At 52.8% G+C, this 23,735-nt stretch overlaps 9 protein-coding genes across 9 annotated transcripts; 4 read left to right on the forward strand and 5 right to left on the reverse strand.

Annotated features, from left to right (window-relative positions):
• Nucleotides 1-389: 389 nt before the first annotated feature.
• Nucleotides 390-1,337, reverse strand: QC762_115420 (uncharacterized protein; the record flags this gene model as incomplete). The annotated part of the gene is made up of 1 exon (XM_062885960.1): nt 390-1,337. The coding sequence occupies one exon, from the start codon at nt 1,335-1,337 to the stop codon at nt 390-392; it is 948 nt and encodes a 315-aa protein (XP_062748986.1).
• An 874-nt stretch (nt 1,338-2,211) lies between these two features.
• Nucleotides 2,212-3,086, forward strand: QC762_0014640 (uncharacterized protein; the record flags this gene model as incomplete). The annotated part of the gene is made up of 2 exons (XM_062882997.1): nt 2,212-2,303; nt 2,561-3,086. Exons 1-2 carry the CDS (start codon nt 2,242-2,244, stop codon nt 3,084-3,086), a joined length of 588 nt encoding a protein of 195 aa, XP_062748987.1. The 5' UTR covers nt 2,212-2,241.
• RSM22 (37S ribosomal protein S22) lies at nt 2,595-5,384 on the reverse strand (the record flags this gene model as incomplete). Its single annotated transcript, XM_062882998.1, has 1 exon — nt 2,595-5,384. The coding sequence occupies one exon, from the start codon at nt 5,382-5,384 to the stop codon at nt 2,595-2,597; it is 2,790 nt and encodes a 929-aa protein (XP_062748988.1).
• Nucleotides 5,385-5,782: 398 nt separating this feature from the next.
• QC762_115440 (uncharacterized protein) lies at nt 5,783-6,841 on the reverse strand (the record flags this gene model as incomplete). Its single annotated transcript, XM_062885961.1, has 3 exons — nt 6,504-6,841; nt 5,981-6,417; nt 5,783-5,923 (listed from the first exon to the last, which is right to left on the reverse strand). The coding sequence occupies exons 1-3, from the start codon at nt 6,574-6,576 to the stop codon at nt 5,783-5,785; spliced, it is 651 nt and encodes a 216-aa protein (XP_062748989.1). The 5' UTR covers nt 6,577-6,841.
• Nucleotides 6,842-6,963: 122 nt separating this feature from the next.
• On the forward strand, nt 6,964-8,559 carry QC762_115450 (uncharacterized protein; the record flags this gene model as incomplete). Its single annotated transcript, XM_062885962.1, has 5 exons — nt 6,964-6,990; nt 7,115-7,239; nt 7,295-7,648; nt 7,702-8,335; nt 8,461-8,559. The coding sequence occupies 4 exons, from the start codon at nt 6,964-6,966 to the stop codon at nt 8,219-8,221; spliced, it is 1,026 nt and encodes a 341-aa protein (XP_062748990.1). The 3' UTR covers nt 8,222-8,335; nt 8,461-8,559.
• A 2,513-nt stretch (nt 8,560-11,072) lies between these two features.
• Nucleotides 11,073-12,545, forward strand: QC762_115460 (uncharacterized protein). Its single transcript, XM_062885963.1, has 4 exons — nt 11,073-11,503; nt 11,578-11,985; nt 12,045-12,239; nt 12,309-12,545. Exons 1-4 carry the CDS (start codon nt 11,435-11,437, stop codon nt 12,384-12,386), a joined length of 750 nt encoding a protein of 249 aa, XP_062748991.1. The 5' UTR covers nt 11,073-11,434; the 3' UTR covers nt 12,387-12,545.
• A 177-nt stretch (nt 12,546-12,722) lies between these two features.
• Nucleotides 12,723-14,908, reverse strand: QC762_115470 (uncharacterized protein; the record flags this gene model as incomplete). Its single annotated transcript, XM_062885964.1, has 4 exons — nt 12,723-13,298; nt 13,349-14,141; nt 14,201-14,757; nt 14,814-14,908. The coding sequence occupies 4 exons, from the start codon at nt 14,906-14,908 to the stop codon at nt 12,959-12,961; spliced, it is 1,785 nt and encodes a 594-aa protein (XP_062748992.1). The 3' UTR covers nt 12,723-12,958.
• Nucleotides 14,909-17,543: 2,635 nt separating this feature from the next.
• Nucleotides 17,544-18,928, reverse strand: MGR2 (subunit of TIM23 translocase complex; the record flags this gene model as incomplete). Its single annotated transcript, XM_062885965.1, has 5 exons — nt 18,119-18,928; nt 18,005-18,031; nt 17,905-17,934; nt 17,757-17,847; nt 17,544-17,694 (listed from the first exon to the last, which is right to left on the reverse strand). The coding sequence occupies exons 1-5, from the start codon at nt 18,165-18,167 to the stop codon at nt 17,544-17,546; spliced, it is 348 nt and encodes a 115-aa protein (XP_062748993.1). The 5' UTR covers nt 18,168-18,928.
• A 617-nt stretch (nt 18,929-19,545) lies between these two features.
• On the forward strand, nt 19,546-21,923 carry QC762_115490 (uncharacterized protein; the record flags this gene model as incomplete). Its single annotated transcript, XM_062885966.1, has 2 exons — nt 19,546-20,661; nt 20,718-21,923. The coding sequence occupies 2 exons, from the start codon at nt 19,546-19,548 to the stop codon at nt 21,921-21,923; spliced, it is 2,322 nt and encodes a 773-aa protein (XP_062748994.1).
• Nucleotides 21,924-23,735: the final 1,812 nt, after the last annotated feature.

Below are 23,735 nucleotides of genomic sequence, written 5' to 3' on the forward strand. Positions count from 1 at the left end.
GAATTGTCGAATGAGAACAAGGCTGGCAGGCAGCGTGTGTGTGTGTGTGTGTCGTGCATATGGCTATCGAAAGTGTGCAAATTTGCAAAAGTGAGTTGTGATAAATGCTGAAATTTTGTGCAGTTGTTTGTTTTGCTTGGGTAGATTGCGTGCTTTTGTTCGATGGGGGCGGGAAGGAAGTGATATCAGCTGAGACTCGAGAGAGCATGGCGGTTTGGTTGATGAGATAACCGAGTGTCTTGAAGATCAACCGAGTTGAGTGGGTGGGTGCTGTACCCAGCTTTTTATACAAAAGGGTTCATGTTGCATAATTACCCCTGTTAATGGTATGTACAGTCCGGTGTTGTACAGTTAGTTATACACAGCTTCATTTACGTCAACAACCACCTTCAAACCCCTCTATCCAAAGCCTCTTCCACCCATCCTCCCAGTCCCCTCCTAACCTCTTCAACATATCCCTCCTCTCCCCCTTCCCACCCCTCCTCACTCCTCACCACAGCCTCCTCCAGCAACTCCGCCACCCTCCCCCCAGAAATCTTGTCAACCCCATCAACCCCAATCCTCTCGCTGAGCTCCCTCCCCCAAAAATCAGCCACCTCCTCCGTTCCCTTCAACCCCGGCCCTTCCCCGGCGGTGATGTGCGCAACAACCTCCCTCACACACGTCACCGTCTTCCCCTCAATCCCACAAGCCACAATCCTCCTCCACGGATTCTCCCTCTCGCTCAGCACCTCATCCGTCCCGGGCATGTCAACATTGATCGCGGTCCCCAACCCGCTGACATGTCGCCTCAGGTGAACCCCCAACGCAGCAATCTTCCTTTCTTCTTCACCACCCCCCACTCTCGTCCACACCCCCGGGTCTTCAGTGGTGAAAGCCCTGATGCGAAACATCTTCTCCAGCGTGGCGATGGTGGTGTTTTCCAACAGTCGGGAGTAACACCTGACGGTAAAAGTCTTGTGGCGCTTGGAGTGGATGTCCAGTACCGGCCAGAGGACTACCTGTCCCGGGCCGTGGTAGGTCGTCAGCCCTCCTCTGGGGGAGTGGGAGGTTGTTACTGGGAGGGTTTGGTTCTGGTAGGATAGTGGCCGAGATAGCCGGGTGAGTTCCTGCGGAGATAAAGGGGAGGATTGGCGCCGGCCGAGGGTGTAGATCGGCAAGGGGGTGAAGGATATCAAGAAGGGTGGTGGTGGGGGGTTGGTGGAGGGGCTGTCTTTGAAGTTGAGGTGGTGGCGGCGGAGGAGGGATTGCAGTTTGCTGGCTAGGGAGTATGGTGGGAGGTTGGTCGGGGAGGGGGAGGGGAGGTGGATGTGTTGAAGTCTTAGCGGGGGAGGCATTGTGAAGGAGGGTGAGGCTGGTGATGTTGAAAATGGCGAGGCTGTCCCACGAGGCTGTCCCACGAGGCTGTCCTATGTGTGTAACTGACGATGGGTGATAGTTACGTAACCAACCACCGGTTCCGAGGAGTTGTTCAGACTGCGTCTAGTGTTGTGGATGGATTCAAAACCCTGGCTTGGAGTCAGCCACAAAGGGCACAGACCGTCGTTTAGTGGGCGCCGAGGACGTTGAGAAAATCCGGCCAGCTGGGAAGGTGTGTGTGTCTCACTCTGCAAGCGACCCCAGGACGGAGAGCGCCGCTCGGCGGCAGGGTGTGTACCTAAGCGGTGGTACTGAGCAAATGTGTGGTCGCCGAACAGCAAGCAAGGCACACACACACAAGACAGTTCGTAGTCGTAACTAACAATCCTCTGTATGGTCACAATCGCACAGGTGTGAGCCGTTGATACGGTACCTTCCGCGCCAGCCGTTAGGGTAGGTAGTTTCGGTTTCAGGGCTGGTTGGAATCGTTCTTTTGTTGCGCGAGGTGGAGACGGTGGGATTCGGACGCTAATGTTCGGGCCTTGCGGGTTTTGCGGGGCCCCCCATGCCCTGGCTCTCGGGGATGAGGTGGAGCTTGCGCAGGAGGAGGAGGGGATGAGGAGGAGGAGAGGACCATAAAAAAAAACCAAACCGAGATGTCGGGGCCGAACCGGTTCCGCGTGAGGAAACCCCACCCCGCCCCGCTCCGGCAGGCATTCGTTAGTGTATTTCTTACTGCAACGGCATAAGCCGACCAGTGTTGCACTTTTGCAGTTTTGACAACTCTTGGCACACTTCTAACCCCCCCTCCCCTCACTCCTTCTTTAAGTACAATCAATATTTTACGAGATAGCGCATGCCTAAGAAAGAAGGTTCTTCGAAATGTGCCACGAAAACCGTCCCGCAAACTGTAGAGCTAATGCCAGGCCATCACCGGGTAACAGGTAATAAGTCATTTCATCACGATCAACAGCCTTGCTTCAAAGCGGTGTGCAGTATTTGTATGTACAGTTGCACTTGGTGAGCGTTTGTCACAAGGGTAGAGTAGCATCGACTGATGCAGAGTGGTGGTTTGCAGTAGGCCGTCAACTAGTTTTCTGCGTTGTGTATGCAGCAACGGGAAGGGAGGAGAAAGCAGCTACAGCCTTGTCATGACATTTGCCGGGTCTCCCGGGAGTCAAAGAACTGTTCCATCCTACAGAGTACCTCATTCTGTTGTACAGGATAATCGTGAACTAGACGTCCTTGCTCTTCAGGTACTCGGCATCTTCAATGTCATCCGGATCAGGAAGCTCATTGGCACCCATCTCCTCCATCAGATTCTCAATCCTGACCTTCCTGCCGTTCCTGGATCTCCTCTGCTCAGGAGTTTTGCCGCGGGGATGCTTCTCATAGGCACCAGTGACACCAAACTGCGGGTGCACATTGATCTCCACCACCTTGTCCCGCTTCCTACCCGCCGCCTCCAGCGCCCGCCGGGAGCGCACGCCAGCATCCTTCACCACAACCGCGTCTTGCCCGGCCCTGCCAAGGCGAACGTTGCGAAGGGTGCGCGTCTTGGCGCCCAGAGCCCACAGGTCACCCCACTGAGCCTTGCGAGCGTCCCGGTACGCCTGCTTGGAGAACGACTTGGACACCACCCACCGCTCAATCGTCGCCTGCGGTGTGCAGACATCGAGTGTAACATGGCCGTGGCGCTTCAGCGGTGGGAGAATGTTGCGGGGTAGCGAGAGCGGATGGGGCTTCTTGCTATCTTCCGCCTCATAACCCTTGAAAGCGAGATCCGAAGCCTCCTTGCCCTGCACGTAGACGGGTGCGTTATCAGAGGTGATGGTGGTCAACGGGCCGGCATCGGATGACACGTCAGCAGCAGCAGAAGCAGCAGCAGCAGCAAAATCTGCCGACGGCGTATGCCCTTCTGGGTAAGCACCCCTGCGTACCGCGACATAGCTGAAGGCGATATCTTCATGGCTGCGCCGAGAGGCTCCAAGAATCTGCTGCAGGAAAGGAGGCCGGATGTAGCGCTGTTGGAAGTGGCAGAAATCCTTGCGGCCGGGGCTGAAACCGGGCTGGTGGTACATGGGGCACTTTTGGTGATTAGTGCAAGGTGCGATGATCATGCCGGGCTCACGAACGTGCTGAGACGAGGTCCGGACTTCGTCAGCGTGAGGCTCCGAATGGGGTGCGAGGATAAAGTTGTCCAAGAGGCGGTCTCTAGCGTCGGCTACCGCCTCGAAGCCCCGCGGGTGCCCCTTCTCCAGGAGAATGAGCACACCACCTTCCGGATTGAGCATCTTCCAGAGGTTGTCCAACATGTCCTTCCGCTTGTACTCCTTGTCCAGCGGCATCAGCAGGTGGGACGCAATGATGACATCGTACTGCTTCCGCGGCGCCGGCTTGTCACCGACGCCCATATCGTGCTCATTGGCTACATGCAGATAATCCGGCAGACGGGGCAAGAAGGTCGTATTGTGCAAGAAGCGGGACACGCGATGCCGAAGGTGGTCGTTGCCGACGACCGTTGTCTTCTTTCCAGGGGGGTACCGATCCGAAACCTCGCCGTTTTCACGAAGGATGTCCCATTCAGCTTGAAGCACCTGCTGCCAGGCTGCCAGGGCGGCACCACCAGCGCCAACATCTAGCACTCGGGGGCCGCCATCTCGGGCGAGCAAGCCCCTCAGCCACTCAGGTCCCAGCCTTTTCCTGACCTCCACCAGAGTGCTCATAGCCGTGGCGTATACGGCAGGCATAATGGTAGCGAGGAACGTATCAGCCTCAATCTCCGACATCCAGCCAACGCCGGCCTGCAATCCCAGCCCCTTTTGCGGAACGTTCACCTTTGACCGAGGTGATCCGGGACCGTGAGGGAAACCAGGGCCACCGAGATTCTCCTCCCCGCACTGCCTGATGTGTGTGGAATCCGTGCGCTTCAGGAGCGTGCTAATCGGCTCAACAAAGCTGGCCTTTGGCAGGTAGATGGTGCTCGGTGAAGTCTTGAACTTACCCATCGAAGTGAACGGATGCTCCCTGGTGTCGCGAGACTCGTCCACCTCGAATTCCGTCCCGGGGTCGTACTCATCGTCCTCCTCAATCTCCTCCTCTTCCCTTGGATAGTCCTGCTCGGTGATGCCTTCGTCCTCGCGGATTTCTTCGTGAATCTCATCCATTGGCTGAAGTGCGGCAGCTGCCTCAAAATCTCGTTGAAGCTTTATCAGAGCATGGTATTCGCGCGAGTTGTTGGCCGTGATATTGAGGTAGTCGATATGTGCATCACTGAGTACTGGCTGGTTCTGCTCAGCTTGTGCCTCGAGATCGGTAGCTTCCTCGGCCAGCTCCCCGGGGAATCCAGGCTCTGCAGTGTCTGCAGCCTCTACAGCACCCCCGGGTACCGCTGGGTTGATCCTGTACTGGACCTGTTCGTAGTCTCCATGTTCCGTTTCCCTAAACAAGGCGTGTTCGGGCGTCGTTTCGTCAATGACCTCTCCATGCTCGTCCCTGAGCGGAAGGCCAACATCCTCCGGTGCCGTCTCGCGCAGTGGCGGTCCGTATAATCTTTCGTATACCTTGTACTCTTCTCCTGAGAAGTAGTCCTTGGGTAACGTGTTTCCAAATGTTTGCCTCGCCTGGCGCACAAGAAGTTCGATCTCTTCTGCTGTTGCTTCCCCTGATCCTTCTACTGTTTGCGCCTCCTTCTCTGCTGACCGCGATTCGGTATCCTTTTCGGTCGGCGGTACTTCGTTGAACACCCGTTTGGTCGTCGAGAATGGTCTGACAGGGTTTGGTTGTCGAGATCTCGAACTGAGAGCTCTCGAAGCTGCTGTGACTGGCGTCGCGCGCGGGCGGACAAACGGGCGGGATGCAATATTGCGCGGCTGCAAGAGAGCATCGTAGAAGCCCAGAACCTGGGCCCGACATCCGGGACACCTGTTCTGGAGTTTGCCGGCCGAAAGCATGGTCGTCCGTTGTGCTGTTTGTGTGGATGTCAATACTAAGGTGTTTTGGGAGGTTCGAGGGGCAATCGTCATGGTGAATTTTCAGAGCTTTTGGAGGGGTCCAAGCTCGAGCGAGGGGCGAAAAGATCCCGAGCTTCAAAATCCTACCCCACCCCTGTAGCCTTGGGTATTCCAGCAAATTATTAGCGTCTTGAGATGACAGATGAACATTATCCTCATGATGAGTAGAAATATCGTACTTCTTTGTAGGAGTTGACGGCCGGAATCTTTTCCCCCTTTACCACATTACACAACAACACATTTCTATCTGCATCTGCATGTCCTTTTTTTTGTCAATACCTTTTTACATCATTGACAGGAATGTAGCACATCACCAAGTCAATCAAATGAACATTACCAATATGTACAGCTCGCTTGCTCTAAACGCCAAATCCCTGATTTGTTACCATTTCCTTGCAAAAAAAAAGACATCACTCACTCCCCAAATCATTCAACGTCTTGAACGTAGCCCGTCCAGCCGGCCTCCCACCAGGCCCAGTCGCCGGCTTGGCCGCCGGCGGCGGGTTCTTCTTGTTAAACCGTGACGCTTCTGCCGACTTGTAGGGGTCAAGCTGCTCATCGTTAGCAATCACCCAACCTATAACCCCAGATATCCTGCTCAGACTCACCGAAAGCAACGAAACAAAATACAAGCCCAAAAAGCTCAGCACGGCATTAACCCACTGATTAATATCCCACGAAATCGGCCTCGCAACCCTCTGCCCCGAACCGACTCTCTGCCCCCCAACCGGCGTCCCACCCAGTCTCTGACCACCACTGCTGAACGACGACCCCCCTACTGCCCCAGGTCCAGCAAGCTTGATCGCCGCCTCAACAGCCGACGTAAGAGCAGGTGGGTTGGCGCCTTGAATAGTCTTGATGACGGAGCCATTGTGCAAGATCAGGAAGGTGGGCATGGCGCGCACGCCGTATTGCTGGGCGACCTCGCCTTGGTTGTCGACGTTGACTTTGACGAACGCGATCTTGCGGGGCTTGGCGTACTTGTTGGCGAGAGACTCGAAATGGGGGGCTATCATCTTGCACGGACCGCACCAATCGGCGTAGACTATACAGTGCGAAGATGTTAGATCATGGTGATGGTGGTGGTGGTGGTGATTATGATGCGCGGCGCAATGGTGGAGGGGCACTTACAATCAGCGACAACCACGGCATTGCTGCTGACGGTGGAGCGCCAGTCGGCGGCGGATGTGATTTGATCAGGCATTTTGGTTGTGATGAATAGCAATAAAGTGTCTCTGTATGATATCAAAACGAACTCTTCGTTTAGGCTTGGATGAAGTTGTATGATTTGCGCATAGAAGTTGTTGGGATAAGGTAGGCAGTCAGCAGCATCGTGACACTTACGACATGCGATAAGGATTGCGACGGGAAAGCTGTCCTTATCGGCATTTGCCAGGGGGCAGGGTTAGGGTTGACCCGACAATTTGGGTGGCATCCCAAGTGGGATTGAGAAGGCGGTCAAGTTTTTGGAAGCTTTCTGCCGTTAGCTCGGGGGGTGTCTGAAAACTTCTTGTAAGCTGCAACTTTGACCATCATCAGCCATTTTCACCATAATTTTGTTCCAGTATCTAGTTTTTGATCTTGTGAAGCAATGTCGAGCTGGGAACCACAATCCAAAGTACGTCGAGTTCATTTTGCGAATTTCCCTTCATGGGAGACGAAGCTTTTTCTCTAGAGTCGCATACTGGGCGCAACACATCTCGCTGTACATTGTAACTGGACACGCAACTAACAACGCACAGAAACGCCGGTTGGACACTGACTCCGGTATTGGAAATGGCATCCTCAACACCAAAGAGCGTTTCAAGCCTACAAGCGCTAGAGACTGGACCATCTCGATTGCCGTACCTACCAGCATAATCGCCAGGCATGTCTCACCTTTACTCTTCAAACCCTGCTCATGAGACTGACAATCCCGATAGCTGCGTAACAAGAGAGCAAAGGACAACTGCTGCGGGCTCCATCGCCAGAGCGCTTGCCATTTTCTCGGTGGACGAGGTCGTCATCTTCGACGATAGCCCGATTGAACAACGCCCCAGGAATTTTGATCCAGATGCGTACACCGGCGACATAGAACCAGCACACTTTCTGGAGCATCTGCTGAACTATCTGGAAACCCCACCATTCATGCGCAAAGTTCTGTTCCCCATCCACCCCAACCTCAAATCTCAGGGCCTACTGCACGGTCTGGACATGCCACACCACCCCCACAAGGATGAGTGGCTGCCGTATCGCGAGGGTCTGACTCTCGAAGCTCCTCCACGGTCAGGCAAGGGGTAGGTTTTCACACACCTCAAATTTGCACTTGACTATCACTAACAACACCCAGCACCGCCGTCGACATTGGCATGCCCGAAACAGTCACCATTTCCGAAGACATCCCTCCCAAGACCCGCGTAACCCTCAAAATGCCCGACGACGCCCAAGGCAAGCCCGAGCCCGTCAACCCAGCCGAACCCAGAACCGAAGGCGGCTACTTTTGGGGCTACAGTGTGCGCAAAGCCAAGTCCCTCTCCGACGTATTCACCTCCTCGGCCTACGAGGACGGTTACGACCTCTCCATCGGCACCTCGGAGCGTGGCGTTCCGCTGTCAAAGGCTTTCCCTAATCACAACCAAACTGCTACTTTCAACCACATGCTCATCGTGTTTGGAGGGCCAAGAGGATTGGAGTTTGCGGCGATGAACGATCCTGATCTGGGGCAGATGGGGATTCAGGGGGCGAGGACGAAGGAGCTGTTTGATCACTGGGTGAACGTGCTGCCGAATCAAGGGACGAGGGGGATCAGGACGGACGAGAGCTTGTTGATAGCTTTGACTGCGTTGAGGAGGTTGTGGGATAATAGCTGAGGGGGTTTGATGAGGAGGAATTTGCTTTTTTTTAGCGGGTTTAAAATAATGATTTATTTCTGGTGTATATCTGATCTGGATTGCTCAGATACCTATCCCAGTTCTCTTGTTCTTGTGAGTTGTATTCTCACAGCATATCTACAAGCCAAAGCTCCTATGGTGCCATTGATGGTTTTCGGGTTCAGCTGAAGAAGTGGCGCAAGACACAGCCTTGGCTTACCCTCTATCTCATCCCCAAGGCCCCGGACGAACTCAACCTTTTTTACTCCATCTTACATCTTGGTTTCTTCTTTGTCGGGCTACACAAAATGCCAGCTTGACATTTTACCCCTGACAGAGTAAGCCAGCAACCATCACTCCCAACTTTTTGATCCAGTTAACGGAACGCACCCATAGAACCACACCCCCTTCTTCTTCTTCTCAAAGGATATGACTAGTAGCACAGCCAACCCCGCAAACCTGCCCTCCTTTGGCCAAAGTTGGTAAGGGAGAAACTTGAGATGCAGTGATCCTGCAGGTTTTGGGTTGGGACCATGTTATGATTGATCAAGTAAGGTCGGGGGCTCGGCAGGCTCGGCTAGGGAGACCACCGCGCCCCCCCCCATCTTCTACAGATTTGTGGATGTCTCGTTTATCTTGTACTACTGCGAGACACAGGTTGTATAATAGAGAGTTTCTTATCCCTTTTCTAAATAAGAACATGAGAAAGCAAAGGAGGTGGGTAGGGGATCTCCTTTGGGGTTTGCAATTCCTTTCTAGGGTCGGCGCGAAGGTAATCGAGATATGTTGAAAGTTGTGACCTATCTTTGGAATCTCCGCTTGGAGATCTAGCAGCTGTTAGAGGCGATACAGAGGTGCTAGTGGGTGCGGTTGTTGGTTTGAGGGGAGGAGGACATGTGAGGTGAGTGGGCAACTTTCTGGTACCGGGCTACCGCTAAGGGGTTAGATGGGATCAATAGTTTCGTTTTTTTGTGTTTGTTGATTGGCTTTTGGACCCTGAAGAACCTTGCGTTTTGCTGTTAGAACGCTTGATTTGTCAAGTGGTATTAGCCTGTCGATACCAAGCAGTTCATATTGTACTGGTGGGCTCGAAGTTGGATAAAGACTAGAGACCCTGTCCTCTCACGAGGAGGACAACAACTAACTCCGTAATTCCGGGCTAGAGACATGTCGTGGTACAGTCTGGAAGAACGAGCAGGATCTGACAGATTTACAGTTGACCAAGGCTGGAAGAAGATCTTCAGGATACAGATGGCAGGTAATGTTGTCAGCCGAGTTCACCAATGACTACTGCAGTTGGGCAGTAATAAGCCGCTGGTGTTCGATGCATGCTAATCCTACCAAGAGGTCAAAGCGGGAGTCTACTGGGTTGACATAAGGGTTGGCATTTCATGATTTAGGTAATTGATGAGAGTCGCGTAGAAGTTTTCCGAGTCCACCAACGAAGAGATGAAAAATGACTTTTCCTCGACAACTACCTCAACCGAAACCGAGGCAAAGAAATACAAAAGGTTTGACAGCCCCAACACATCGGTAGCGAGCCTTGGGCTTGCTGAACCGAAACCGGGGTAGACACATGTTGGCTGTCATCAAGGCCAACTCAAGCCACGGCGTCATGTCGTAACACCCTTACATTACCGAGCAACCTGTCCTCCGCCGGCCAGCCTCCGTGTTATTCACAACGGCTATTCCCACACACGCATCCGTCGGGATGCGAGGCGGGGGCAGTAGCGGTGAGCTGCTTTCCCAACAGAGAAAAGCCTTCGGAGGTTTTGTTAGTGATATTATGCAACACATCGGCATATGAGCACATCTAAAAATGCAGCTTAGGGGCTCAGTAACGAAGATCAGTCTTGGTCATCCAGAGCCATGGCTGTGGGTACGGTACCACTCCCGACGTTCCGATTTCTTCGAGAGCGGCACACACGATATCGCCAATCTCATCCCGTCATGTTGGGCTGTCTCGGTTATCTCATCCGTCGCAAGAGGTGTGGCTGATTATAGAGAATAATAAGTGCCTTTGACGACCAGCTCTAGCGTTCCAGAGATGAACATTATTGCCACAGTGTGTGTGTCTGTGTAGCCAGGTTGTCCCGCCAAAAAAGAGGGTCAAAACAAATCCCACCCACCACCCCAAAGCTAACTCGTGCTCCGAATGCTTATCTACCGGGATGCGCACCTAACACCCACAACCAACCAAATTTCGCCACCCAACACCCCCTATCTCAAGTCTATCAAAACAAAATACCATCAACTTCAACAGCAGCAAAAAAATGCATTTATAAAAAAATAAAAAAAGCCCGAAAACATACAACACCGAGGATTCCCCAGTGGTCACCCACCTGAGTACTAGTTCGGCACTCAACTGCTTATCTAGGGGAGAGCGGACGGGATCCCGAGCTTTCAGTTGGTTATGGTCGTATGTGATAGTCATGGTTAGATTGTCAGCTTATAAAAGGACAAGCCCTGCAGTGCTATCTTGAGGTGGGTGTTGTTTTGCTGTGTCAGGAGGCAAGTGGGTTGTTCATGCGGGACAGGAGAGGTTTGTGGAAAGAGGATACGCAGCATAAACAGATGGCTTGAGAAAGCCGCGATAAGAGGGTGAACGCCAGGTAATGTCATGTCATGTCTTTTGCCTTCCATGCCTCACGGTCCGTCGTCGTGAGGAAGGTGCTAGCCATGGTGATTTTTACCACTGTGGGAGGGAACACGTCATTTCAAGAAAAGGGAAGTCAAGTAACAGGATGCGGTGCAAGTTTGGCCATCTAATTTGCTGTGGTCTCCGCTTCATCTTTGAATTGCAACTCGAGAATGATGGTAGCTAGTGGGCATCATACATACCTAGAGCTTGGCAATATAGTAAAGGTCAGCGTGAAAATGCCTACCGCAATTCTCCCACTTAATAAAGGGTGGCAGCTGCAAAACAGGGCCGATTGACTCGGCCGATGTTCTTGAAGCATATCGTCGAGCTCCTTCCTTTGCTCCCTCTGGGCTGTGAGGTATTGACCCTTCCTGTATCATGCCATCACCCCACTCCACGGACGCAAAGCCAGCCAGCTTCAAACCCCTTTGAACTTTCCTCGTTCAACTCCCGCTCCGCCACATGCCCATCCTTCTCGAGCTCGATAGCAGGGGCAGATATCGACACACATCACGCTTAGCGACCGGTTTATCCACGACAACTGTTTACTGTATAGCTGTATTCCGTCCACCATGGCTCAATGTGTTTGCAGAGGAGAGGATAGGCGGCCAGGGCCAAACGGGAGATGCGTAGGTTGCAGTGTAAGTGCCCAATACAATGACTCGACTTTGAGACCGTCGGAGGTCAACACTGACATGTTCTTGCTGGGATTTAGGAACGAATAAATCCGGCCACACGACCGGTATGGAGTCCGTTACCGCCAGTCCCGCAGCAGCAGCCGTTACCTCCGCCAGATCCGCTACAGTGGCCGTTCCTACAGCAGCAGCCGTCGGCACTAGTCACCAAACAGTGGCAGCTCCTCCAGCAGCAGTTGGTACCGCAAGTCCCGCTACAGAGGCAGCTCCTACAGCAGCAGCCATTACCGCCAGACCCGCCACAAGACAAAATAGCCAAGGCCATGGGAAAAGCTAAGGCCTACGAAAAAGTTGTGGCTGACAAGATCTGCCCATGTTCGCTCCCAGAGATCGAGCGCAAGGTCAAACTACCGCTCCGTTGCACAGGAGTGATGGTCGCACAAGGCCGCACAAACCAGGTGTGTAGCTATAGGCCATGCATCGATGCAGTATGCTTTCACTCCTTATCAGCGGAAAAACCACGAAGTGACTAACTAGTTTGGTGTAGTGCTGCCGGCGACGACCGCGGAAACCCAAATTGGCAAGTGCAGAAAAACCTCGTGTACTACATCCTTGCCATTGTTTGGAGGTGATCAAACATGGTGAGAAATGCTATGCCGAAGGGAGGTGTGAGCAGACATCCGACCGTAGTGGCTGGTGTTGTCCGGCGTGTGGGCCCAAGAAACCTGGGAGAAATAGCGCGGTAAGATGGGTTTCGTGCATCTCGAGGTGCTTTTCGCATATCTACACACATTTTAACTTCTGAATATAGGACTGTGCTGCCAAAAGGTCGTCTAAAAAGTTGAGCGATCGTAGACAGATCTGGAGACCAGAAGGATCCGAACAATGAAAAGCCTCTAGAAGTAGCGATTATTCAGTAAAGCGATGGTTTTGGGAGTTTACGAACAAGTCGGGATCATTGGAGGCTGGAAAGGCGCAGGCCCGCCTTGAACTTCGTCTAGTGTTTAGAGATAATAGCAAGAGCACTTAACCCGCTAGTCACCAGCACACAGTATCGTTTTGGTGCTGTCACGGTTGTGCACACTGATTACCACCAACATCTCAATCTACCCCTGAGGCAGACCCCACCAAAGTAAACAAAGCAGTAATCCACCACCCGATCATCGCCTGTATGCATCAGGTGGCAAGGAAAACAGACGATACCATAAGATCAAAGGTCAAAATGTTGGGCAGACGGAAAAAGAAACTATATATTTGGTAAATGACTGTCATGCTATGTGATGTATGCACCCTAAAACCCTCCTCAACACACCTCGGTCCCATCAACAACCCCCCTCCTTTCCCCAACTAAAAGACAATAGCCAAAAAAAAAAAAAAAAAAGACACACAGAAATGATCAAACAAGAAGTTAACCACCCCCTTTTTCCCCATCTTATTACATACAAACACCCCCACCCCGCCTTACGCACCACTATCAATCTGCGGCACAACATTAAACCTCGTCCACCAATCCCAAGCCTTGCAATTCCGCTCCACATCCCTCGGTATCCTCAGCCAGTCCACCTTTTTCGGTTCCACCACCAAGTTCGCCAGGAAGCCACCACTCGCGTGCCAGACGATGTGGCAGTGAAACGACCAGATGCCCGGGTTCCCGTCAAACTGCATGACGAGATGGCCGTTGCCCCGGACGATGTGGACGTCCCTCCTGTGGGGGTTGGAAGGGCGGATGATGGTGCCGTCCCAGTCGCCTGGCCCTTCGTGCAGGATGTAGGGGTTGTGGCCGTGGAGGTGCATTGGGTGACTTTGGGGAGAAATGTCAGCAACGGGGAAGGGGAGGAAGGAAGGACTTACGGTCCGGCGGAGCGGTTTCGCACAATGATCCGAACTGACGAATTGCTGTAGTAGTTCACCACGTTCCACTCTCTCGGAAAGGTGAAATTCCCCTCGTTTGCGACAAGCAGGACAGGTTCGTTGTAGTGAGTCCTCATCGAGACGCCGTTGAACTTCCACAGCGTGACGTCGGACGCGTTTTTGAAGAGCTCGATTTCCATCGTCTGGGTGTATGTCGGTTTGGGGACGGCCATGGGGTACAGCGGTTCTGTCTTGGCCAGGTCTTCGTTTGTGCAGGAGGGGTCCTCGGGGATGTTCCACGCTTGGCTGGTGGGCGCCTTGTCTGTGTCTGCCTTGTCGTAATACACCGCTGCTACGGCGTTGGGTTGACGGTTGGGGGAGCAGTTGGTCAGGTTGGAACGCATCCAGAAAGCCGAGTCAGGTTTGCCGACATTGGCGGTCACGAGGACGTCGGTGCGTTGACCCACGCCGAGGATGACCATATTGGTTTTGTATGGCTTGACAGGGGTGAAATCTTCTGCGATGACGGTGAAGGTGTGGCCGTCGATGGTGAAACGCTGGACGCCATCGCCACCGGTGTTGACCAGACGGAGACGGTGGGTCTTGCCGGTTTGGAACCTGAACTTGGAGATACCAGCGTTGTTGGTACAGGGCGACTTGTCCCCTGGGGCAACAGTTGAGCAGTCAAAGTTCATCTTGCCATTGATCAGGTTGTTGTCTGATACCACACGAGGGCTGCCGTTGGGTTTGAGCATCTCTTCGACGATGTCATGGTATTCCTTGTGATACCAGTCTGTAAAAGAACACCACTGTTAGTGATTGTGCTGGGATATTTGACAGATGGAAGCATACCACTCAGAAGAATGGGACCAAGATCAACGTCGTACTTGGCCTGAGTAGGACCATGAATGACCATCGGTCCAACAATACCACCAGCATATTGAGCAGAGTAATGAGCGTGATACCACGTCGAACCGTACAAGCTGGCAAGAAATTCGTATCGATAACTGGCTCCGGGCGGGATAGGGCATTGCGAGATACCCGGTGCTCCATCTTCCCATGGGGTTTCTGTTTGCAGGAAGCCGTGCCAGTGAATAGCCGTGCCGTCTTCGGGGTTGGTGATGTTGTTCCTCACATTGACAACAATCATGTCACCCCAGTTTGCTTCGATCAAAGGCCCAGGAAAGGCACCATTGACAAGAAGAACTTCGCGTTCATATCCATCTGGGGCGATGAGCCCACGGCTGATTGTGAAGTCGTAGTATCTCGTCACGCCCGTGTGTGGGTTTTCGACATAAGGGTTGGTCCCCGAGTCTGTGAGCTTGCCCCATGGATAGCCGTCAGGAAGAGGGTTGTTGGTAAGCATGAAAGGAATCAGTGGGAATAATAACGTCCCAAGAAGAGAGGCGCTGCAGTTGTCATGTTAGCTTAACCCCTATTGCCCGTTGATTCTCATCCTGCTCACCCATTTGTCCTCTTCTGAGGTAACGCCGGTTTGGTATTAGAAAGAGCCAGGGCAGCAAAGTTGGCAAGCCCCTTGACTATGCCAATGACACCCATGGCGAGCAACTGAATGGGAGAGGGAGAATGGACAAAGAGAAGCCCGACCCGGCGACAAAAGAATGACTGGAAAGGAAGTCACACTGCTGCTGAAGACTCGAGAGAAGGTTTCCGCTGTCTGAGAGAGACACTGGATACTTAAACGGTCTCGAGGGCGTCCGTGAGCATGGGCCACAGAAAGGCCTTGAACTGTGAGACTTGGTCGTCATGACGCCAATGGCGTCTCCCCCTGCGCGGCCACATGTCGTGAAGTTCACACGGCAGAAGAATAGCGCAGTCATTGCCAACCCCGATCAACTCCGGTGTTGCCCTTCTGGTGGCTGCCCTGCTCTCCCGAGCCCCAATCCCTGCTCTGACGGGCGTCGCTGAACCGTCAACGAGGTGGGTTGGACAACGGACCTGAAAGAGGGCAACCAAGACAATGGACCTGGACTCAGTATTGATATCCCTTCGGGTGAGGTTACCGCCCAGCCGGTGGTCGCATGCTGTGGTCGGGGAGGGGTGCTTCGGCGATGTAGGGGTGATGCCAAGCCATAAGGGGCTAGGGGGTTTGAGAGCAATGAGTGAGGGTTGAGAAAACGGGGGTCTCCGCCCCGCTGGGCTGATCGCACCGTCCGATCACCCGCATGCTGCAACGGGGGGACGGTGATCCCTTTGGTGGCGCGGGAAGAGCCCATGAGCTGAGTGCCAAGAGGCCTATCGCAGAGCCGCTCGCCTCTGCAAGGGCTTTGGGCAGGTCCGACCGCCAGGGCGATCATCATTGACAACCTCAGAATGTTTGTGACAGAGCTGCTGTGTCTTGGTGGACACGACAGATGTGAACAGATTCGATGCTGAAAAGGAAGTCAGCAGGATCATTCGTATCCGTTTTGGTCCACAGTCGTCCACCTTTCGAGGTCGCTCGCTCGGCGAGTTACACACTCCCCAATCTCCAGGGTTCGAATGCTTCCATGATTACAACAACCACCGTCGCGTAGAATTAGCTTCTGGACGAGACTTTGGCTTCAAAACTTCCCGAGCTGGTTTACTTTGCAAGTCCGTGCCAAGTTCAGGGTTCGGAAGAATTACCCGAGGGTTCGGCACTGGTGTATAGTAGGGCGCTGGGATGACGGCATGGATGGCTGAAGTAGTGAGGAAACAAGCAACTTCGAGATCATGTGGCGGCGAACCAAAGGGCACTGAGTGTTGCAATGATTGTCTCGTGCGGGCAGAGTTCCTGCTGGACGGGACGCTGCAGTGCAGCGTCCTTAAAGCGGAAGGCGTACACACCAAGAACGAAATCAATACACCAAGGCCTTGGAAGCACCACTGCCGCAGAACCAAGTATATCTTCGGCATGATAAGTGTTTCAGGAACTCCTAGAGAACATGGTAAACATCCGGTGGCTTCCTGGGTGGCTTTCAGGTCGTCTTGACGTCGCCATGTCGTTGGAACCACTAGCTGAAGAGGGCTCTTCGTGATGGTGGTTGCATATCTCATTCCATTAGTCCTTGTGAAAGCTTCGGCCGAGCTGTGGCTGCTCAAAAACTAGGGCTCGGACTTGGGCGGGAGGTCGGACACGGACTGAAGGCCGCTTGTGGTGTCTCAGTCGCAACGTCCCACGGCCACCAGGATACCCTCATCTCCATCGTGCAGCCAGATGTTCGTCTATGCGTCCATAGATGAATTGTTCGTTTTCCATGCAACACGGGCAGTTGCTTGCCTTGCTGTGCGAGTAGGTTATTCAGGCTGGCGTGGAAAGATGGACAGATCGATAGAGACTCCACGCAAGGCGTTGACGACGACCATGACAGGAACCAAGCGATTCTCAAAAAGGGGGTGCGTTCAGCTGCTGTCAACCATCGAGCTGCCTTAGTGTCTACAGGTGTCAGTTGCGTCTGCAGGCGGCGGCCTGCTTCGACGTGAAGAGACGACGGACGGCAGTTGACTGTCTGGGGGAGACGAGCCTATCGATTTTGGAGATCTTCCCTGCAGCAGCTAGCCTATGCTTCCCTCGGTAATTAGCAGTCCAGGGATGCAGGTTAAAATTGTCCGACAGACCAAGATACGGCGGTGCAACACAACAGGTCTCTTCCGTTCCGGGACGAAATCGAGCTTCTGGACTTTGCCCGCCCAACACTCCAAATCGCTGTTTCACACACTTCGTATTTCCGAGAAGAGAACAAAAGACCACGCGTAGAAAAAGAACAGCACCTCGATGGTGACACCACAAAAGTGCGGTCAAGTGTAAAGTGCGAAGGGACAGGTTCTGGCAGCATTCCTGAACAGTCGAAGAAAGTCAAATGTGTGTAATTCTGCATCCTCGGGTCAGTCAATGCCGTCACCATCTCCTCACCTCCCAGCGCCGCTGACGAGGAGTTGGCCGAATCGTTGGTCGAGTGCAAAGAATTAATTTGGCCAGTGATAATCCGCAAAGCCTTGCGGTTCCAGAGATTTTGCTTTGATCCTGGCTAGCTTGGTAATATGCTCAATATCAGAGTGCTTCCCAGCTGCACAGACATGGTGATGTATAGCACAACAGCCCGGGGGTGTCCACCCTCTCCAAACGCCTTCCCATCTCGCCCCACCGAGCGATCCATATATACAATGTGTCAAAGACACGGACTTGTGTTTTGTTTCGTTGTTTCTTGTTTCTTTAGTTGTCGTTGCTGCGGCGAACGGGTTGCTGATAAGGACGGAATGCGCCGGAGGCCATGATAGTTGGGCGTCTTTGCGCGCGGAGGTAGGCCTCCTGAATGATGGGCGACGAATCCGACCGAATAACACTGCCGATCGACATGAAGAATCTAGAAGGCAAAGATGTGTTAACCACGATAATTCTCCAGACAGCAGCAAGACCGCAGCCTACCCGAATGTCGCGCCGGAACCCAGCATGTACTGGCCGAGTGTTCGCATGATGCCGTTTGGCCCTGCGCCATATCTGAAGATGTTGACGGTTCCTAGACTGAATTAGACATCATCTCAAAATGCTCAGTGGCCGAAGCGGCAGCGCATACCAAAGATGAAGCCGATGATGCAGCCGACCGCTGTGCAATGCGATAATTAGCGTTCTGAAGTGCTATTAAAAACAACTACTCGCCCAAGGCGGGAACTTACTGCCGCCCATCAACATTCCCATCTTGACTATTCCATCAAGTTAGCCTATAGCCCAATCCCATGTCCTTGTCGCTGCCCATCTCCGTGAGGGGTCCCGCGGGGTTGTTGGCATACACTTGTCGACGTTTGACTGTCCAACGCCATGCTGAGGAGGAGGGGGCATTTTGTGCTACTGGGGTGTTTAATCCGAGTCAACTGGTGGTTTCAACCGAGCTGCTGCTGTGCTAAAAGTCGAGACAGAAAACGGTCAAGGTGCAGCGCAAGCACTGGTGGTCAGATGCGATATCGACAGTTGGATGTTGCCGTGGGCAAAATGTGGGTGCACGGACGGGGATTGATGCTACTTCAGCCTTGCCGATGGAAAGCGGTCAGTTCTAGGCAAGTTGCAAAGTTACAATTATGACGGATTTCCCCGCTAATAGCTAACGTGGATAAATATTGATTAATCTGGGGTAGCAGTGACGCTAGATGCTCCCTGCCATGTTATGTCATTGAACACATCGAAGAGCTTGATGATGGCATCTACAGATGTTTCTTCATCAGGATATTGTTCTAGAAGGGTAAAGGAACGCAAATAACGTGATGGGCACAAAGCAAACGAGGAGCAGTCTTTATGTTCTCTCTCAAACTTCGAGGCGGCTTGAGGCGGGGGGAAACGGCATCAGACGCTCGGACCATTTTCAACTCTTCTGTTGTGGCAGACAGTGGCTTGTTGTTGAGATGGCCCCCTTCCAAGCCAGTTCTCACGTGACATAGTAGTTCGTTCATGAGGGGCAGTCATGGTCACAAGTCCAAACTGCTATTAGCCCAAGTCAAGTCAGTTGGGATGACTGAGGGTCTGGAGAGGGAATCCAACAAGCTGTCAACTGAAGCGTGTATAGGTATTAATAAATTAAGACGGACGGTACTGAGCAAATGCCCATCAAAGCAGTCAAAGACGACTCCAGACAGAAAAGCCAAAGGTGGCTTGAAAAACAGGGGACGCGTGCGCGCAGACCACCCTGCGGCCCGCATTCTGCTCGCTAAGCGCCTCTCGAGGGCCAACGCCCAGGCCAGGAGAGACCTTGCCTCAAATTCTCAAGGTTGTCAACCTCACCTCCTGGCGCAGTCGCATTCCGAAATCGTGCTTGCCACCCCGAACGCACCGCGAAAACCGGCATCGCTGCCAGCCTCGTTTCCCGTCTCTCTGCCCGTCTTTTGAATACGCTTTTCCACCGACTTACCGGGTGTGCGCGTCGGCTCTCGGCGCGATCCCATCTCCCGTCCCCAGACCCCCGACCGGGCCAGCACTTGCGCTTCGACGTCAGTGCTAATCTCGACAACTCCACACAACAAGGGCGGTTGCGACGACACCTCGCACCCTTTAGAGTGGGTCCGCTGCCAGAGATCAATCGCTCCTTCTTGTCGTCAACTCTGCTGAAGGCCGAAAGGGGCTTCTCATTCCAACTCGCCGGGGAGCTCGCCCGCGACAGCTCGCTGTCCTCCCCTCCCCCCCTCGTCGTTACCCGCCAACCGCCCCGACCATCGCCCACGCCGTCCCCATGACGGCTGTTGCGAGTCCCCCTAGCTTTCCAAACCTCAACCGACCGGGATGGATGAATGGAGGCCAGCTTCTTAACACGATCAATTCGGAAGATGCCAGAGGAGTGAACATGCCCATGCCTCGCAAAACTCTGCCGCGATCAAACTCGTCGTCGTCGGTCTCGTCGACGTCTTCCAACGGGTCGACATCCACCGTGACTTCCAATGCCAGTTCTCAAATGAACGGCGGTTCTGTGTCTTCCGCCGGCGACCCGGGTGCGTGGCCAAACGGTGCACCACGCAAGAGGCCCCAGCAAAAGGGCCCATGGCCAAATCCCAAAACCGAAGGAACAAACGAATTTGCCAGAACATCATCGGTTCGACCACCCATGGCGAACGGGGTCAACGGTGCATCATCACTACAGCCACCACAATCGATACTAGCAACACCACAGAATCAACTGATGGCTCCCAATGGACTCCCACGAGGCCCTGATGGTGCCGCTTCAGGCCGGCAACCTGTCCTTTACTTGCTTTCTCTCAACGGCAGCTTCGAACGCAAGACCATCTCGGTTCCCTATTACCCCGACACCCTGCGTATTGGACGGCAAACAAATAACAAGACGGTCCCAACACCTGTCAACGGATTCTTTGACAGCAAAGTGCTATCCCGACAACATGCCGAGATTTGGGCCGACCCCAGCGGCAAGATTTTTATTCGGGATGTCAAGTCCTCCAACGGTACATTTGTCAACGGGAGCCGGCTGTCGCCTGAAAATAGAGAATCCGAGCCGCACGAACTGCAAACAGCTGACCACCTTGAACTTGGTATTGACATTGTTAGCGAGGACCAAAAGACCGTTGTTCATCATAAAGTCGCCGCCAAGGTTGAGCATGCCGGATTCATATCGCCAGCCAATAATGTGATGGAAATGAGCTTTGGAGACCTGGACCCTTCCAACAATCCAATGATGCAGCTCAGTGGTGTTCCATTCCGAGGCCGACCAACAAATCAGTCAGCAATGGCAGGGAGTCGCGTATCTCCGAGTAACGCTGGAGTTGCAGGAAACCTAGCTCAACAGCGTCCATACCATTGGCAGAGTATCACCACAGAACACATAATCAAGAGGCTCCAGGCATGTTTGTTCCCGAGTTTGAGGGAAAGCTAATCATCGCTAACTTTTACTTGCAGACCGAGATTCGGAATGCGAGACAGCAACAAGCTGATATTGCTAGAACAGGCCAATTCCTCAACGCTCTGCTATCCAAGGACGATGTCAAGAACTTGGAAAAACCTGAAGCGCCAGAAGCCCCCAAGAGTTTTGTCAACGGAAATGTCTCTTTCCGATCCGATGGCGGGAAAACGAGGTTTTCCGACCCGCCAGCGCCTCCCCCGTCACAACCACTTCCAGAGAAACCAGATGCCGCTCGCCCTGGATCTTCCGATGTTGCGTCGCTGAAGCGAGGCCCAACAGAGAAGCCCAAACTCGCAAACATCTCACCCATTCTTCCTGATAACACCAACAGCCTCCGCATTTCGCAACTCACAGAACAGCTCAATAACGCCCAGAAGGCTCTTGACGAAACCAGCCAAAAAGCACGGGATTTGGAAGAAGAGTTGAACAGGGAGCGCGAGGCACGGTTACTGGTCGAGGGTCAGATGCAGAAAATGAACGAGGAGAGTACGCATGTGAAGGTCAATGGCTCTGCGGGCATTCCTCTTGTCAATGGTCATTCTGAACTCGACAAGGCCTTCAACCCCCCAGCGGAAACCCAAACACCAGCCGAAGTTGACCCGGTGACCGTCACCCCTGAACCAGGAAGTTACTCGCCGGTGGTCGATAAGACCGCGGCTATGGTAGCAGCATACCAGGCTCAAATCGATACGATGGCCCAGGAAATGGCCAAAATGAAGGAGCACATGGAGAGCTACCGCGCTCGGGCTGAGAAGGCCGAGGCTGATAGAGACGCTGGCAGCAAAACATTGGCAGAACTGGTCCTCCAGATTCGCCAACGTGACGAGGAGGATAAGAAGCGGGCAGCGGAGAAGCAGTCACGGTCACGGTCTAGGGAGGCCAGACGACGTGGCCGGAGCCAAAGCCCAAGGGCCGAGGAAAAGCTGGAGCACACTACCAACGGTAGCGCGACCAAACCCCACGCGCAGATCGACGGTGCGGCATCCGAAGCGGACGACGCTGAGGATATCTCGCCTGTATCGAGATCAGTCACAGTGAAGCCCAACTCGGTGGGCGCGTTGGCGGTGCAGGGTGATGGGCAGCGTCCTCTGGCGATAATACAAATACTACCGTACGCGACCGCGTTTGGGGTTGTGCTCTTTGGCATGGGGCTTATGGGGTACATCAACGATTGGCAGTTGCAGCCGCACCCAAACCGGTAGATCAGGTTTGGGAGATGGCGGCGGCGCTGAGTCACACGACAAAACAGTTTACAAACCAACTTGACGACCACCACCCAAGGACAACCAAAAAAGACATGATGATTATGAGCAAGAAAAGACAAATTTACAACCACAAGAACAACTTTTAATCGCCTCTCGCCCACCACGCCCTACGTACCTATTTTCTGAGCTTTTTTGGGGGAAGATGACGACGGAACAGAACTGGACTTCTTGAACCTTGGGTTTTCCTTTGTCACACAACAACATTTTTTGGAACGTATAAACTGGTACTCTTCGGCTTTTTTATGTTTTTTTTTAACGTAGCGTTTACACCGACACAAACACGCACTCTCAACAGCGGGTTCGCAGCCAATCAACTTCTCTTTTTTCTCTCTGTTATAACTGCTTTTTTCTTGTTCTCCAATGAAAATCATTTTTATTCTGTACATGTAACAACCTTTGAATTCTAGGCGTCTCGATTTTCTCGGCTTGTTGCAAATCTATGTTTGGTGCTTCTCTTGGGGTGTTGTTGAATTTTGGGGATGGGTTGGGATTGTACGGAGGTATGTATGAGGGAGTTGGTTGCTTGTTGAGCACTTGAAATTTGGAGCTTTTTACTTGTTGAGCTTGTGTGGTTTGTATTTGGATGTGTAGCGGGGGAAAGGGATAATGAAGGGTTATACTAGGACATGATGATTGGTTTGGGTTGGGTAGGGGTCTTTAACAAGAAAGGAATGGAATGGATGGTGTTATTCTCTGGAAGCTGTGTGTGATGCGTGTAAACGTACGGTTTGCGTATGGTATGTGATCATGAGTATGTGTAACATACCTACCTTGCTGCTGGCGCTTGGCTGAGGGGGCAGTAGGATAAGGGGAATGGGAGCGATGAATCATCTTTGAAAGGTTGTGTCTGTCTGTCTTGATGTTTTGGTGATAAGTGACCATGTCAAGCGGCCTTGCCTCTGAGGGAATGGGACGGGGGCAACTCACCATAACTGCAATTACTCGTAGCTATCCATCCGTAGGCGAATCGCTATAAACTGCAAACTTTTCTAAGGCGGCGGGAAAACATCTTTGTTGTTGTGCAAATTGAAACAACAGCCATCAAACCCCCTCAAACGGGGTGTCATATTTTTTAAGCAAACGAGATTAGCCATAGCACGCTGTGGCAATGATCCAACAAATTCTGTTGCAAGCTGAGCTTACTTGGACCCCCCAACTGGCCAATCTTGGGGTGTGTATGTGTGGCGTGTCGGTCAAGGTTGCTGTGCAGTTTGAGAGTTTCGGCAAAGGCTCGGACCACTTGACCATGAGAAACGTGGGGGACTTGGCGCGCTGGTAAATAAGTTTTTTGTTTTGGGTTAGATATGGTTGTTGTATTTAGCTTTAGACTTCATTGACCATGAGGCTGAGTTTATAGGTATGTTGGGTTGATTTTTGGGAAAGGCTACCAATCTACGTATCTTGGCCGCAGACACACGAGTTTACGCGCATAATCTTGGTCCATATCGCAAGATGCCAACTTGTGTAGTAGCTCTTTCAAGGACGTTCATTCTGAAGTAAGTAGATTGGCGAATAGTTTCGTCAGATATTCATTGTGGTATATCAACCGCGTAATAGTCTCAGAACATCTCCGTTGTGCTTTTTTTCTCTCTTAATTTATTGTACACAGCTTGTTGAAGATGAGTGGTAAATCATCGCAGTTTCTGAGAAATATCAAGGCCAAGGAAACTGGTTTTGCGGCATATGTGGGGGACGGCTGCCCTTTAGAGTTGATGATGGGGTTCAGGTTTGGTGGCTCTGATATGTTGG

The sequence above is a fragment of the Podospora pseudocomata genome (genome assembly GCF_035222375.1).
Source record: "Podospora pseudocomata strain CBS 415.72m chromosome 1 map unlocalized CBS415.72m_1, whole genome shotgun sequence".
In the NCBI taxonomy this organism is placed as follows: domain Eukaryota; kingdom Fungi; phylum Ascomycota; class Sordariomycetes; order Sordariales; family Podosporaceae; genus Podospora; species Podospora pseudocomata.

What these genes read in the sequence shown, in the direction of transcription:
- QC762_115460 (XM_062885963.1), top strand. Translation starts at nt 11,435, where the DNA reads ATGGCTCAATGTGTTTGCAGAGGAGAGGATAGGCGGCCAGGGCCAAAC. An exon ending in ATAGGCCATGCATCGATGCA is followed by an intron (nt 11,986 to 12,044) that starts GTATGCTTTCAC and finishes AGTTTGGTGTAG; the next exon opens with TGCTGCCGGCGACGACCGCG. An exon ending in AACCTGGGAGAAATAGCGCG is followed by an intron (nt 12,240 to 12,308) that starts GTAAGATGGGTT and finishes TTCTGAATATAG; the next exon opens with GACTGTGCTGCCAAAAGGTC.